At 36.3% G+C, this 17026-nt stretch overlaps 1 protein-coding gene across 8 annotated transcripts in view; it reads right to left on the reverse strand.

The window, feature by feature from the left end:
* Window positions 1-17026, reverse strand: part of Rbcn-3B (WD repeat-containing protein Rbcn-3B) — a 717321-nt gene that overhangs the window by 351060 nt on the left and 349235 nt on the right. For all 8 annotated transcript variants that reach the window (XM_090405900.1, XM_090405903.1, XM_090405904.1 and 5 more), the window contains one exon: window positions 11017-11107. In XM_090405900.1, the coding sequence (XP_090262026.1) occupies window positions 11017-11107 (91 nt within the window). The remainder of the gene's footprint in view (window positions 1-11016; window positions 11108-17026) is intronic.

Here is a 17026-nt window from a genome sequence, read left to right on the forward strand (position 1 = left end):
ACTATAGGACTATTAGTTTAATAATTCATGTAAGAAAAATTTTATTGAAGATCATGCTAAATAGGATTGAGGCCAAAGTTGAGGCAGAGATGCCTGAGGAACAAGCAGGGTTTAGGAAAGGTAAGGACACCAGAGATCAGATCTTTTGCCTTAGACAGATCATAGAAAAATATAAAATATTCAGACTCCCTCTGGTAAAGTGTTTCTTAGACTACTCTAAAGCTTTTGACTGTGTTGAGCATGTGAAACTGTGGGAAGTAATGAAAAGAATGGGTTTTCCTCAACACACTATCAGGTTGATAGCCAACCTGTACAGGGAGCAAGAAGCCATGGTAAGAACAGGTATTGGATTGACTGACTGGCTTCAAGTTGGAAAAGGAGTTAGACAAGGATGTTTACTTTCTCCTCACTTGTTTAGTATATATGCAGAGGACATCATGTGTGAAGCATTGGATGAGCTCAGGACAGGAATTAGGATAGGAGGTAGATTGATCAGTAATCTGAGGTATGCTGATGATACAATACTCCTTTATAATGACATGGAAGAACTAAGACTAATTCTTGACAAAGTTAACAAGATCAGTAATAATAGAGGACTTCAACTCACTCCTAGCAAGACAAAGATTATGGTTCTCAAAAGAAATACAAATAGAGAAGCTCTAAGAATTGTCAGCAAGTTTTAGTACCTGGGATCCATTATTAATGTGAAGAATTGCTGTTCAGAATATGCCAGAAGGAGGTTAGGGATGGCTAAAACAAGTCAGAGACCTGTCTAAAATCTGGAAGGATGGATCTATCTCCATGGGAACAAAGTTGAGGATTTTGGATGCCATTTATCTGCTTTTGAGATGTGGTGTTACCGAAGGCTGTTAAGGATATACACTGAAAGGTGTATAAATGAATGGGTATTAGAAAAGATCAGTAGAACTTTAAGGCTCCTTAAGGATACCGACAGAAGAAAGTTAAAATATTTTGGACACATTGAAAGGATGAAAGGAGGACTTCTCAGAATAGTAATAGAAGGTAAAGTTCCTGGAAAAGAGGTGTGGAGTGACTGATCTTCAGAGTTGATGCCTCCAGAAAAGCATACAAGAGGACTACATGGTGAGGCCTGGTGTGGCACATCACCATGCATCAGAGTGACCATATGGAAGTGACGTTACTGCTGTAACGTATGTGATAGACACTGATGTAGGAACAGAGTTGGATTAAACTGAGGTTCTTAGGATATTGCAGAATCGCAAAGTAAATACAGCTGTGGGATTAGATGGGATATCAGCTCAGGTTTTGTGAGAATGTGAAAGGGAACTGACAATGCCTCTAACTAGGCTCTTTAAGTGCCAGCTCTGGTAGAGTTCTTAGGGAATAGAAAAAGGGCAAAATAATTTCCTTGCATAAGGGAAGTTCTAAGACTGCAGTAGCAAATTATAGATCAATCAGTATCTCAGGCATGGTGGTAAAAGTAATGAAAAATTGGTCAAAAAGAAAATTTAAGAATGGGTGGATAAAAGTATGATACTGCATGAGGAGCAACATAGCTTTATGAAGGGTTGATCATGCCTTAGTAATGTAGTAACTTTTTATAATAGTAATAGCTGAGTTAGATAAAGGAAATGGCTACACAATGATTCTGCTGGATTTTGCAAAGGCATTTGACATAATACCACATGGAACTCTGTTATGCAAATTAGAACAATTGGGAATGGATATGATACTGATTATGTGGATGAGAGTGGGTGCTCGATAGATATCAAAAAGTGGTATACGGAAAGGCAGAATCAAGGCAACAACAGCTGACTAGTGGTATGCCGCAAAATTTCAGCTGCGACCACTACTGTTTAATTTGTACATAAATGATAGAGAAAATAATCTGAAAGGGAATATTAAGGTGTTTGCTGATGATGCAAAATTAGATAGAGTAATAGTCAAGTTAAGTTATTACTCAAGGCGATTGGAGAGCTTGTAGGAAGAGTTAAATAGGCTGTGCTTATGGTCAACAGATAATGGATGTCAGTTTGATGTAGAGAAATGTAAAGTTATGCATTTTGGGATTAACAGATTACACGCTGTACCACATTGATAGAACCGTACTCCAGAAAAGAGATGAAGCTAGAGATTAAGGAGTGGAGGTAGACAGAGAGTTAAAGTTTAGAGGGCATATTGCTAAGGTAGCCCATAAGATTTCTTAGCTATTGCAAAACACACCAACAAGTAGAGATAAGATGTTATTATTCCTCTTTAAAAGGCCTTGACAAGTGACCAAGATGGTGAGTTGTCTGTGGAAATGTTCCCTATTAGAATAGATTGAGGGTATGTGGATTGCAGAAGTTGGTTGATAGGAGAAAAAGAGGGAGTATATGATAGAAACATTTAAGTTGCTTAAAGGGTTTTATAGGATAGATACAGGGGAAATGTTTCAGCACTTGGCTAGGGGTGGGGGCAGAACAAGAGGTTATCCCTGGAAGCTGCATAAAGGTGTGGTTTGTTGGAGTGTGTGGGGACTGGAATTTTTGCTTGGAGAGTTGTGAATGAGTGGAATGGATTGCTACAATGGGTTGTAAGTGCTTTGTTTGTTAATGGGTTCAAAGTGAGGTATATGATAGATTGTGTGGATAGTTTGGGTCTCCCGCGATGAGTCTTCGGACTACATGGAGGTGCCCATGCCTATTGAACAATAATGTACAGTCTTTTTTTTTTTTGGGGGGGGGGGAGGGTTGTTCTTCTTTAGGAGTTTTTCAAGGGTTTTTTTGTTATATCCATTTTGCTGGAATAATGAGAGTAGAGCAATGTTCTAGGTGCAGTGCTGGTCCTAAGGATAAAATTTGTTTTGCCCTGGAGGCTTTGAAAATTCCAAGTTTCTGAGAAGAATGTTAGTGTGAAACAGTATGTAAGTATCTTAACATAACTGAACACATGAAAGACCCATCAACATGCCTTAGAGAAAGACCACTTCATATGATGAAAGAAAGCAAGGCTATTACACAAATCCTGGTTTAAATGGGAGAGACTGTTCCTGCAAGCGGCATAAGTTTTACAGAATTCAGTCAACTGTAAATGGTTTGACTTTATATAGATTTTGGCACACTGTCTTATCTACTCATCAGCATTAACAACAGTAATCATCATGAAGAGTGCCATCCTTGCACAAGACCATTTTTGTCATTCAGCTCATTTCGATTTGTGTCTTCACTGAGTGTGTAGTGTTAAATTGCCTTTGATAATGCTAGCTTAAGCTAGCAAAACATTGGCTGTAAATAATTAACTTTAGCTAGTAAATTATTTATTTACATTCCAGTATCTACATAGTTGTCTGTTCAAGAAACTTCAACATGAATAATCGCGACAGCTAAAGAAATTTAAAAATGGAAATTATTCTCCAAGTTTCCCTTTCACAATTTTTCCTTACCTTTCTTCAAGGATGCTTGCATAAATCTTACCAGGAACATTCAGTAGGGAAATTAATCAGTAATTCTTACCCTGTTCCCTTTTTAGAGATGGTACTATGACAGCTTTACTCCAATCATCTGGAATTCGAAATGTGGCAGGGCATTCTGAATTATGAAATGTAGGAGGTAGGTTTCATAAGTTTCCGGCTTGACATAGAAAATTCTTGCCAATTTTAAAACAGTGTGTGTGTGTGTGTGTGTGTGTGTGAGAGAGAGAGAGAGAGAGAGAGAGATAGTACCATCTATGGGGAGCTTAGTGTACCAGTTTCAATTTATCTGTATTATTCAGTTGGAGGCACTTGTTTGACTAACATATGGCATGCTAGGTGGCTGTAATGTTAATAATTAAGTACTGCACTGTGATAAAGTTTTTCACCAAAGAAGGACTTTCTCCAAGTGCTATCAAAACAGCAATTGGATACTGTTTATGAGGAAGCTTCTTCTTCATATTCCACCATGAAGGAATGGGTAATCAGTTTTGCCTAGGAAGAGAGAGCATCAAAGATGGCCTGTGGAAGTGATGACTGATGAAAATGTCTCTCTTGTTGAGGAAGAACTGCTCAATGACAGATGACTGAAGCTCAAAGAAATCTCAGCAAGGTTGGGGCTTTCTATAACAACCATCTTTCACATCATTCATGAGAAGCTTCACATGATGAAGGTGGGTGCCCCGACTTCTCTCTTCAATTCAGAAGGAGCATCATGTGACCTGTTCTCACAAGTTTTTAGAACTTCTGCCAAGGGAATCAGACAGAAGTGCTGGAATCCATTGTCACTAGGGATGAAACTCTGGCCCTTTATTACGATCCTCTTTCCAAAAGGGAATCCATCCATGGAGTGGTACAAACCAGACGAAGCACTGCTGAGAAAAGCCAAAAGTCACTCAGTCCACCAAGAAGATCATGCCAACAATCTTGTGGGATTACCAGGGAATTCTCTTGACTGACTTCAAGGAAAGTAATATCACTGTGAATGCAGAATATTATGCTTCACTTCTGCACAAACTGTGCGACACCATAAAGGAGAAGAGACGAGGAATGTTGAGTCAGTGTTCGCCTGCTTCATGACAATGCTCCAGTATAAATAAGTACTTTATACTAACATAAGTATTAATTATTAATACTTATGTTAGTTTAATGTATGAACTTTAAAAAAAAAAAAATTGAAAGGTATTTATGAGTAAATCTGTTGGGACCGGGACCTTGTCTTATAAAAAAAAGAATTTACTGGGCCACAGTCTCACAAAGGTTGAGAGCCACTATAAAAGAAGAAAGTTATTAATAGTAACTGAGACAGGTTTAACTGAAGATAGGCAGCAATGAGGAGTTCAAGCATATATTGTGTCCTTATGGAAGGATCTGAATAGACTGTACAGGTGAGCAAGTGAGTGGAGATACGAGTTCAATGTTGCAAAAGGTAGACAAGGATGGAATGCAATGTATACAATTAGTGGGGGAAATTTTGCAGAAGGTAGAGGAGATAGATCTGGGAGTGGTAGTGGACAGGGACCTGAAGTTTAGGGGTCATAATGCTCAAGTAATGAAGTCATCACATAGATTATGGCGATTATGAGGAGGAGGAGGACACTGACAACAATGCTGAAGTAAAGCAGTTATGTTTCATTATATATGGCCTTATTCATGATTAAGGCCATATATATATATATATATACAATGAATGTGCATGCAGATTTGATCACTGGTTTTCATGGGATGTTTCTTCTGTGGAATGTGGGATGAGAGATTATGAAGACAGATTAAGAAAATACTATTTGAACATTCTCATAAACAGAAGGAGGTAGAGGAGATACGACAAAGACAAACTGGTAAGGGTTGTTACTAGTTAATGTGGAAGAGATTTTTCACAAAATTTAATGAGACAGGGATAAAACGAGAGTCATCTCTGGAAGCTGTATAAAGAGAGTGTGAGCAGGAAGCACTATGTTCTTTGCATGGAGAGTGGTTGGTCAGTAGAATTGCATTATCTAAAAGTGTAGTGAGTGCTAAAATAGAAAATAACTTTAAGGCATAATATGATGAGCTCTCTATGTGAAACAGGATCTGTGGAGGTCTGTTGCTAATAATAACAGACTACTAAAATTTTTGTATGAATATAAATAATAAAGAGAACAAGAGTTAGAAAACTGAAGACTGGAACAAGCCAATTGGTCTAATCCAAAACATTAAGAAGGCATTTTACCCATTTATGAGATCTGTTCCTAAATAATCTGATAATTGACTAAGATGAAAAGCCAAACGGCTATTTTTTCTGGCGAGGTTGATAAGTAAAGGGGATAAAAATCCCTTATTGTTTTTCAGCCAGTATGCAAAACTCTAAGATCAAAAACTACGATCTAAACGTTTCATGCCGACAAACTGTCGGCGGATCCAAGCGTAAGTGACCACTTGGTAGTGCCACACCAAGGCAACTCGATGCAAAGGTGGAGCAAGCTCCCTCGCTATTCTTGATATTTTCTCATAATGTAAAAACACACAGCTCTTAGGAGATGTAGTACTGCTTTACATTATGAGGAGAGGTCACTACACAGACCGGTTTCAACCTTTTTTGAGGTCTCATCAGTGAGTAGCTAGACCTAGATGATATCAAAGTTTAAGTGAAAAGAACTTACATACCTTCGCTATACGAATGCCAGAAAGGTGTGCCACTATATTATATTATAACATATTATAACTAAGATGAAAAGCCAAACGGCTGTTTTTTTTGGCGAGGTTGATAAGTAAAGGGGATAAAAATCCCTTATTGCTTTTCAGCCAGTATGCGAAACTCTATGTTTTCGATCTTAGAGTTTCACATACTGGCTGAAAAACAATAAGGGATTTTTGTCCCCTTTACTTATCAACCTCGCCAGAAAAAACAGCCGTTTGGCTTTTTATCTTAATTATAATATGTTATAATATAATATAGTGACACTCCTTTCTGGCATTCGTATAGCGAAGGTATGTAAGTTCTTTTCACTTAAACTTTGATATCATCTAGGTCTAACTACTCACTGATGAGACCTCAAAAAAGGTTGAAACCGGTCTGGTTAGTGACCTCTCCTCATAATGTAAAGTAGTACTACATCTCCTAAGAGCTGTGTGTTTTTACATTATGAGAAAATATCAAGAATAGTAAGGGAGCTTGCTCCACCTTTGCATCGAGTTGCCTTGGTGTGGCACTACCAAGTGGTCACTTACGCTTGGATCTGCCGACAGTTCGTCGGCATGAAACGTTTAGATCGTAGTTTTCGATCTTAGAGTTTCGCATACTGGCTGAAAAACAATAAGGGATTTTTATCCCCTTATCAACTTCGCCAGAAAAAATAGCCGTTTGGCTTTTCATCTTAGTTATAATATGTTATAATATAATATAGTGGCACACCTTTCTGACATTCGTATAGCGAAGGTATGTAAGTTCTATTCACTTAAACTTTGATATCATCTAGGTCTAACTATTCACTGATGAGACCTCAAAAAAGGTTGAAACCGGTCTGGGTAGTGACCTCTCCTCATAATGTAAAGCAGTACTACATCTCCTAGGAGCTGTGTGTTTTTACATTATGAGAAAATATCAAGAATAGTGAGGGAGCTTGCTCCACCTTTGCATCGAGTTGCCTTGGTGTGGCACTACCAAGTGCTCACTTACGCTTGGATCCGCCGACAGTTTTTCGGCATGAAACGTTTAGATTGTAGTTTTCGATCTTAGAGTTTCGCATACTGGCTGAAAAACAATAAGGGATTTTTATCCTCTTTACTTATCAACCTCGCCAGAAAAAATAGCCGTTTGGCTTTTCATCTTAGTTATAATATGTTATAATATAATATAGTGGCACACCTTTCTGGCATTCACTGATGAGACCTCAAAAAAGGTTGAAACTGGTCTGGGTAGTGACCTCTCCTCATAATGTAAAGCAGTACTACATCTCCTAGGAGCTGTGTGTTTTTACATTATGAGAAAATATCAAGAATAGCGAGGGAGCTTGCTCCACCTTTGCATCGAGTTGCCTTGGTGTGGCACTACCAAGTGGTCACTTACGCTTGGATCCGTCGACATGAAACGTTTAGATCGTAGTTTTTGATCTTAGAGTTTCGCATACTGGCTGAAAAACAATAAGGGGATTTTTATCCCCTTTACTTAATCTGATACTTGGTTATCCTTCTCTGCCTTTTCCTCAAAGGTTCTAATTTATACTCCATGCTATTCTAGTCTTATTTATTACTATCTGTAGCATGTGCTTTAATCAGCCAGTTTTAAGCAGCAATTATACCTAATTTTATCTCTGCCCCACTTTTTTCGCTATCCTGTTGTGTTAAATTTAATGGAATGGCTTTAAACAGCAAACCTAATACAAAAGGGAAGTTAATCTATTTAGAGTCTTTTATATCTATTGATTGCGTGGCCAGTTTCTGTATTTCAGGATGAAAAATCTAAGTTTCTAGTAGGAAAACATTTCTGTATGAAACCAGCTAACTCGATTTCCATTGAAAAGTTCTTTTGAAGGCCACTCATATCTTAGACATGAGTCAAACCCAGGTCTTTCCAAGCAAAGAACATCTTTGTTACCAAAAGAGTTAAACAGGTTCATTTTCTTTGCTACTTCATATAATTGTCAGAACCCTGCATATCACACACACACAGTTACCTAACATATAAAAGCAAAAAACCTTTTGTTTACTTTTATATTTCTTCAATTAACATGAAAAAACATAAGGGATAAGTAATACTATTTACTTAAAGCCAAATATTTAAGCCTGAATATTACAGGCTATCATCAGTGCCAACAATATTTAATTACAAACAGAACCAAGATCTGCATGATGTTATACATAAAATAATGCAATGGTGTAATTATAATATAACTGTAATGGTATAACTGTAATATTGATAATTTATTAGCTCTTAAAAAAATGTTGTGTGATTAAACTAAGACTTTCCCATCTTAGATAGAGAGAAGCAGTCATTCCCAATTTAAGTTTGGCAGCGAAGTAAAACCTCAGTGCCTTCTTTGAACAAAAGTTCAAATTTTTGCCAACACTGATGAAGTAAGAGAGTTTATTTTTTACTTGGTTAAACTATAATAAGTTTAGTTTAATCCTTTATCTAAGTGTGAGCAAACAAAGTTTGTGCCTGAAAGTGTCTTCAGGACTGAGCTAAGGTGGTGCAACACCAAGGCAACTCGTGGCAAAGGTGGAGAAAGCTATCATCACTCCTATCTCAGTATCTCCCATAATGCAAAACACATCTCCTTGCGGATATGTATAATGTTATGCATTAAGGGAAAGGCCACTACCCAGACTAGTTTCGACCTTTATTAAGGTCTTTTCAGTGGGAGCCAGGCCCAGAAGTGAAGATACCAAGGAAGAAGCAATGGAGAGGTCATCTTTACCTATAGGAGTAGCCAAAAGGTATGCCACCTTATTATTAAATTACTCTGGATTTAGAGAAAGATGTTGAGAGTTTATTTTTCACTTGGTTAGACTATAATAAATTTAGTTTAATCCTTTATCCAAGTGTAAGCAAAGCCTTAGTATCTCCACGTTTGGGTCTGCCTCCCACTGATGAGACCTCAATAAAGGTAGAAACCGGTCTGGGTAGTGGCCCTTCCTGTAATGCATAACACTATACATATCCGCAAGAAGATGTGTTTTGCATTGCTCCACCTTTGCAACGAGTTGCCTGGTGTTGTACTACTTTACCCCAGTCCTAAAGATACTTTCAGGCGCAAACTTTGTTTGCTCACACTTAGATAAAGGATTAAACTAAATTTATTATAGTCTAACCAAGTGAAAAAATAAAATAAATAAATAAATAAACTTTCAACGGTATGTTACTAAATTTGGTAAGGAGATTAATCAAGACATGGGAAGCATTCCATGAAAAATAATTTTAGTTCACAAAGTTGCCAATAAGGGGAATATACCACTGTACCATTTAAAAAAAAGCATTAAAAGGGACAGACAAATGAAACAAAGACTAAACTGAAATGAAAGATTACTTTTATATGTTACACTTATGATAACACAGCAATAAAACATTTAATATCAACTGAATTTAGTACAATAACTTATGCTCCAGTAACAGTAGTTACTGGAGCATAAGTGTTGTCACAAACCTGTTGCACAACTCGAGCACATTGAATTCATCCATGCAAAAGAGGACCTGGTTCAACGTGGCCACTGGTCTTGTTGACCAAAAATTGCATCCTTTACATAGCATTCTGAACAGGAGACCATAACATGTCTGAAGAAACATTCATCATGGTCTGTGATATGTTGACCTTCAAGGCTGCCAAGTTCGAGACCACCTTCAGCCAACCAAAAGTCACATGGAGTAATATTAAGGGAGCAAGGTGACCATGCAACTAATTACTCTTTCTTCTGTGAAGTGATGCCATAGAAGCTGCAGTAGTGCAATGTGGGGGTAGGTGATCCATCTTGCATAAAAATGGTCTTATCCAGACATCGTCATGGCTGAAGTTGTGAAATGACAAAACTGTTCATATATCATGATATTTTTGTGCAGTAATGGAACTGGTCCTGTCGGAGTGATGTCCTCAAAAAGGAATGGCCCTATTATAAAATCTGCTGTGAAGTCACACAAAATGGTAATTTTTGGTGAATGTAATGAAAGTTCATGGAGTCCATGGGGTGATTCAGAAGCCCAAATTCAACAATTTTGGGTTCTTACATTTCCATTCAGATAAAAATGCAGCTCATCTCTCCCATAAAAGTTTCCAAAGCCAAGAATCGTTGACTTCCAATCTGATTAGAAACATCAGAGCAAATGTCAGTAACTTATCATGATATAACTTATCATCCCGAGCACCCTCTGATTTTTTTGATACAGTGGTGAGAGCAAGAACGGTCAATGAGTTCAAGAAGTGGTATGATCGACATTGCGTTATGATAGATTCCCCGCAATGAGTCTCTTGACTCCATGAGTTCATGGAGTCAAGAAGTATAATAATAATCATAATCATGTAGTAGCTGCTGTACGTGGCTGATCTTGTATGGATAAAATGTAATAATTTTGTGCAAGATTTTCATATCATGGAATAAGGCATATCCAATTGTCACGCTACTCCATGGGCACTGCTACCACTAGCAACATACTATGATATGGCATTGCAGGCAAGAGAGCAGTGACTCTGTACATGCTTTCTTGGAGATGTCATTTAATTGTTTAGGCACCGAAAGCTTTCCAGTAGACTAGTGTGCAATTCTGCACACTGTTCCATGCTGCAAGATAAAGTTTTCAACTGCTTAAGGTTGGTAGGTTTAGATTAAGCTAAAGCAACTAAGGCTAGGAGGTGAGTAAATTATATCTATAAACTGCAGGTTTTCTTGCATCAGTCTGCATACTATGTGTGATGAAAAGCATTGCATTAAATTGTCATACCTTGTATCACGTGCTTTCAACTAAACTGTTATTCTTTTTAGTGTTTCTTATAACTGTATTGATAACGGCTATGAAACTCAACTGAAAATTTTACTATTACAAATTTTACAGACATTAAATGTAAATGATTCTAGTAATAATATTTTATGATCTATTGATGAAACGATAATACCTGATCTTGAGGAACTGAGAGTACACAATAAAGGAATGGTTGATCATCGCTTCTAGATACTGTGTGAAAATCTTTATTTTCTACAATGCAGCTATAAAAATTAAACAATCTAAAATTACAAATAATGCATTTAAAAATTACTATAAAGGTAAAATATTCAAGTAAACATGACTATTAAATTATTTAAGGAATTTACAACGTATACTGGAATATTAATTAAAAGAAAATTTAATAAATACTTCCTATATTTCATCAATGTCACATTGCCATCTTCATGAGAACATACAAATATGGCACGTGCATGCAGGCACTACAAAAAGCAAATGAGACAGAAGATAAGAAACTACTATTGTTCCTAAAGTCCTAATGGTGCCCTCTAGCAGGCTATATTGGGTTGTCTTGGCCGTTGGGCTGATGTAAGTCTCCCAAGAATTCAAGTAAACAACACAAGCACAAAGGGCTTGTGTTGTTTACATAAAATAAAGCAATATAATTATAAGACAGCATTTTTTTTTAAGTTGTTCCCACCCATAAAAGGTTATCTGCAAACCTAGAGTACATTTCATACTGTGGGTAGCCTAAGGGTTTTTTTTAAATTTTTTTTATCAATGTAATTTTTTTTGTATTTTTAATTTATTTTTTATATAGTCTGGAAATCCTGCTCAAAAGACCAACATGAAACTTTTTCAAGTCACTTCAGGCCTCCAATAAGCAGGGTAGTGGTCTGACCAGGCAATGAAATTCATTTCCCACTTAAAAACAATCGCAAACACCCATGCCCATGGCAGGGTCTGTTGGTAAGAAAGCGGGTATGCTAACCACTTGAACAACCAGGCCAGCATTTACATTTACACGGTAAATAAAAACAAGTATTTTAATATTAATTATATTAATAATTAATTTTTGATTAAGCATATTATTGCATTCTCAATGTAGACAAGAACTAAATTTAAATAACATGGACATCAGAAGTATCATTGAACAATCTTATCTGCAAACCTGCACAGGGTATCTTCATTTACAAAAACAGCTCAAGGCTATTATCCACTACAATCAAAATGAAGAAATAGCAACTGAAAAGGCTTTAAAAATTCCAGCTGCATTTAATTTGTTAAAAATATATGCAAAACTCTCAAAAAAAAAAAAATAATAATATTCATGCTTCTCATTCCAATGAAAATCTCTAATATTTTGCTCAACAGATTTCCATTATTTAAATGCATGCAGGAGCATCAGGATTGCATGAAGTTTCTGTAATGCAATGAACCAGAATCATCAGACCAGACATTACATACTAACTACAAGCTAAACAGTACTCACTTACTCTGGGGGGAAAAGAAAAAAAAAAAAAAAGGAAAAAAAAATCAATATTGGCACAAAAGAAGGGTACATAATCAATCAAAAAAAGATGCATTTCATAATCACTTACTTGTAGAGAGACATCACTGAGTCTCTCTACAAGTCTCTACTGAGAGAGACGTCACTTACTTGTAGAGAGTCATCATGGTTACAACTGAGCATATAGTGGTTATGTGTGTGTGTGTGTGCATGCACACTAGACATAATTTTGCCATTGAAATGTTTTAATTACAGGAGGAAAAAACAGAAAGAAAAATTTATTATTATTTTAATTCATTTTAATGAGAAATATGGAATTACAATAAAGGGGGACTTGTTTCAATGGGCCTTGAGCCAGAGACTAATTTAACAATGAAAATTAGTGCTCAATACCATATAAATAAATGGATGTTATTATTATCATTATTACAATAACTTTATTGATCTGAGAGCTGGGTTAGAAATAAAACACTTGACCAAAGACTAGAGGGCACAGATATGAGAGTCCTGAGGAAGATTACTGGCATGAACAGATGGAATCAATGGTAACAATATCATATTAAAAACAAGCATCTTAGGAAAGAACTTGACATTCTTAGCTTCAAAGAATATGTTAGTAGAGCTAATCTCAGGTGGTGCGGCTACTTAAATAGAATGGGAGAGGAAAAATTAGCAAAACAAGTGTTCTCTGCCAGGTTGGCAGGAAAAAGACCCAGAGGAAGACCAAGATATAGGTGGATTGATACATAAAAAGTGCCTTAGAAGGGAGAAATAAATGATCTCATAATGTTGAAGTCTTGACAGGTAACAACAGATTGATTTGGAGGAAAATTGTTGATAGGAAGTGATGTAAGTACTATCATAATATCCTGTATGTATATTATGATATACATATATGTATATCCTTGAGGGTATACATATCAGGAATTTGATGATGATACATTTTGCAACACTGAACTGGTATCCCAACTCTTGTACCTATTCAATTCAATCTATTCAAGTCTTCTTGTATGGCCACAACATCTGCTATACTCTTCTCAGTTCGTTCCAACTTTGCATCATCTGCAAATAACTGAATATCCCGATCCAGATCTTTCTCAATATCATTAACATACAAGTTAAACAACAATGGCCCTAAAACAGACCATTTAAGCACACCACTAGTGATTTTCCGGGATATTGCTCCCCCACACACAACTTTATGATACCTCTCAGATAGCCTATCTCAAACCCAATGCACTAGTCTAATATCCAACCCCATCTATTCTAGTTTGACTATCAACTTATAATGCAGTAATCTATCAAAAGCTTTTGCAAAAATCTAAGTATGCTATTGTGTATCCATCTCCTTTGTCCAATGAAGTGATCACCTTATTGTAATAAGTAAGTAGGTTACTAAAACATAATCTCCCTTTAGTAAATCCATGTTGTCCATCAAAGATTATACCACTGTTGTCAACCCAATTCTGGTTCCTGTTTCTCACAGCCTCTCTAACAGTTTAACCACAACTGACACACGGATAGGTCTATAATTTGATGCTTGAGTTCAGTGACCTCCCTTATGAAGCAGCACAATTTTATCTTGCCTTCCTTCCAGTCTTTGGGAACTTGACCCAGTGCAAGACTCATATTAAATTAAACAAATTTGTCAAGGCAGATGCAAACTCCCTGGCACATTCCTTCAAAATATGTGGTGATATATTATCAAGTCCCACAGCCTTATTAACATGAAGTTTACTCAATTTCCCATATACCTCTTGCTGACTTACAGTCAATCTCTCTCTTCCTCATCATCCACTGCTCTCAAACTCTCCATGATGTCACATTCACAAGAATGAAGACCTTGATGAACTGCTCATTAAATATTTCATCTATATCCTCTGCAGCAGTTCTTCTTATTCATTTTCTCCAATCAGTGTCAGCCTTCCACAATCATTTTTTTTTTTTTTCTGACTACATATCGAAAGAAACTCCCTATGATTATTTTTGGCTTCATTAGATAACTGCTGTTCTTACTAACCAAGTCACTCTCCTTGCCTATTCTTTGTAATCTTCATGGAATTGATTATTATCAATCCTCTTGCCTCCATAATGCATTTTCCCTCTGTATCACATGCTTAATCTCTTCATTCATCCATTTCAAACCTACCTTATCTAACCTTCTGACCCTTGGAATACAATGAGACATTGCTTCTACTAGACAGTTTTTGAATATTCCTGAAGCTGCATTTATCTCCTTTCCAGCTAACACCTCATTCCATGCTACACCTGCTAGCTCCTGAGCTCCTCATAATCACCAGCTTTGTAGTTCCACATATACCCTTTCCTCACAGTGGTCCTGACACTGCTGGCAACCAAAAAAGTTTCTCTAGTCAGCGACTAGAATAGAACTTAGGATGCTCTTTTTTTGGGCAGCCTAGCACATGACACCTCCATTGAGATACACAGACTCTAAAAAACTAATGGCAGTAGTGGGAAACCTGAGGAAACTAGTAACCCAAGTACAAAGGGCAGAAGGCCTTAAAAACAACAGAAGATGGTAGTGTAGCAAGGATTATATCTTAAACCCAATCAAACACCTTCGAAATGTCAAAGATTGGGTTGTTTGGATTTATGGCTGAAGCAACTAAGACTATGGAGGCAAAGTATTATGTCTGTTAACTATGTATTCTTCTGGCCAATTAGTTTTATAGGAGAAAAAACCTGAGATTTCAGGAGGAAAAAGCCTTCCACCTCTGTATATGAGACTAACTCATCTTCAGTTGAAAAGCCCTTATAATGACTGTTCATATCCAAAATGGAATTCCCACTTAGGTGTTTCCAACCAAAGGGCATCATCAATACCAAATGAGCTAGAAGAGCTGTATTGATGAGGGCAACAGGATGACAGTTTAGTGACTGACTTTTTATCTTCCTTTTCAGGAAAAGGCTGGATATAGGCATTCTTCCACACTACTATATGCCAGCTTGTTTAGGTGATACAGGATGGAAGTTAATTCTGGAGTGCAAATTTCAGCACAATTATTGGGGAAAGGGGGGGGGTCATATGGACTGTGAGACTTATTTGTATTCACATCAGTAAAGATTTTTCTCATGGCTTTCTAACAGAAGATGAAAGTAGACATATAGTGAGCTCTGTGGTATAGTGGGAAGTGATTTTCCTTGGTCATCTATACAAGTTGGAGAAGAGGACTAATGTTAAGAGGTCAGTCATCCTTATCTTTGGGTGATGTTACTATAGTAACATCTGATGTGAGAAAAGACAAAAGTTGTGACTATTAACTCTGATGGTCTGTCTGCCATTCTAAAAGCAAGTAAATCATCTGCATCTTCAAAGTGTGATAAGGATTTGTTGAAGCTCCTAGACTGTGATATAAGATGAGCTTGTACTAAGGTTTTTGACAAGCCAAGCCACATTATGTATTTTGAAGAGGCTTGTCATGTCGGGTATGCTGAAATTTTATCGTGGACTACTTTGACATACTTGTCAGAGAACCAAAACTATCATGGTACCATTGAATGTAAGACAGGTGAAAGTATGGAAGGGCAAAAGTTGCAACTGATATATATATATATATATATATATATATATATATATACACAGGTAACCCTCGTAGGATGTTAGGTTCCATAGAAATGGGGCGTTATATAAATCGTGTTATGCGAGACTCAGATTACATAGAAAAAGTAGGGTTAGGTTCTGAAATCATTTTTTTTTAAATTATATAAATAAAAATGACATACCCAACAAAAATATATTTTTATTTAATTCTTGTAATTCATTTAAATTAAGAAAACATATAAACTATGAAACAAATATATAGTATAAATTTATAAAATTACAAATTGTATGTAAACTTCATTGCACATAATAAAGTGCATATTTTAATCATCATCACTGTCTTCAAAACGAACATTTCATAGATGGTCGTTATTTACAAGTGGCCAGAAGTCGTCATCACTTGAAATCTCTGGGACATCATTTGTATAATTCTCATTGCATACTTCGGCTAGTTTAGTTATCAAGTCAATCTGCAATTTTTTTTATTAAGCTCATAATATGGAGCTAAACAAATATCCAATTGTCTCATAAATTTTTCCCGAGCCCTCATTGAGGGATCATTATCTGTAAAATAGCTTCCTAACTTTCTTGCCAAGTCCAATCCTTCCGCTAATTTTTCTAAACTGAATTTTTTAATGGATTCATCACAATCAGAATCTTCAACAGAACTTTCCCTGTCATTTGGTTCGATGTCATCTATTAATTGTACTAGTTCCTCCTAATTTAAATTCATTTCCTCATCAATTAATTCACTAATTTTGTTTTCCACCATATCGCAAAAGCCTTCTAAGCAGTCATTACTATAGAAACATTTTTTTTACAAAAAAAAAAAAAAGCATTACATATTGTATGTAACTCACCAGGAAATAAAGTGCTCAGCTTGAGATGAACACACTTATGATTTTTAATGCGCTTTCCTGGCAGAAAACGAAGACAACTTTCAACAATAATTAACACTTTACATGGTAAACAATTGATGTAGATGCGTGCTAAAGGTATTTCCCCTAAAATTCGCTACTTATAACTACATGCGCGATACAGGCAGACACAAATTTAACGAAGATAAAATTTGATTTTTAAGTCACAAGGTGAAAAATATATGAAAAGATA

The sequence above is a fragment of the Typopeltis vanoorti genome, chromosome 15 (assembly GCF_054136105.1).
Source record: "Typopeltis vanoorti isolate ZY-2024b chromosome 15, IOZ_Tvanoo_1.0, whole genome shotgun sequence".
In the NCBI taxonomy this organism is placed as follows: domain Eukaryota; kingdom Metazoa; phylum Arthropoda; class Arachnida; order Uropygi; family Thelyphonidae; genus Typopeltis; species Typopeltis vanoorti.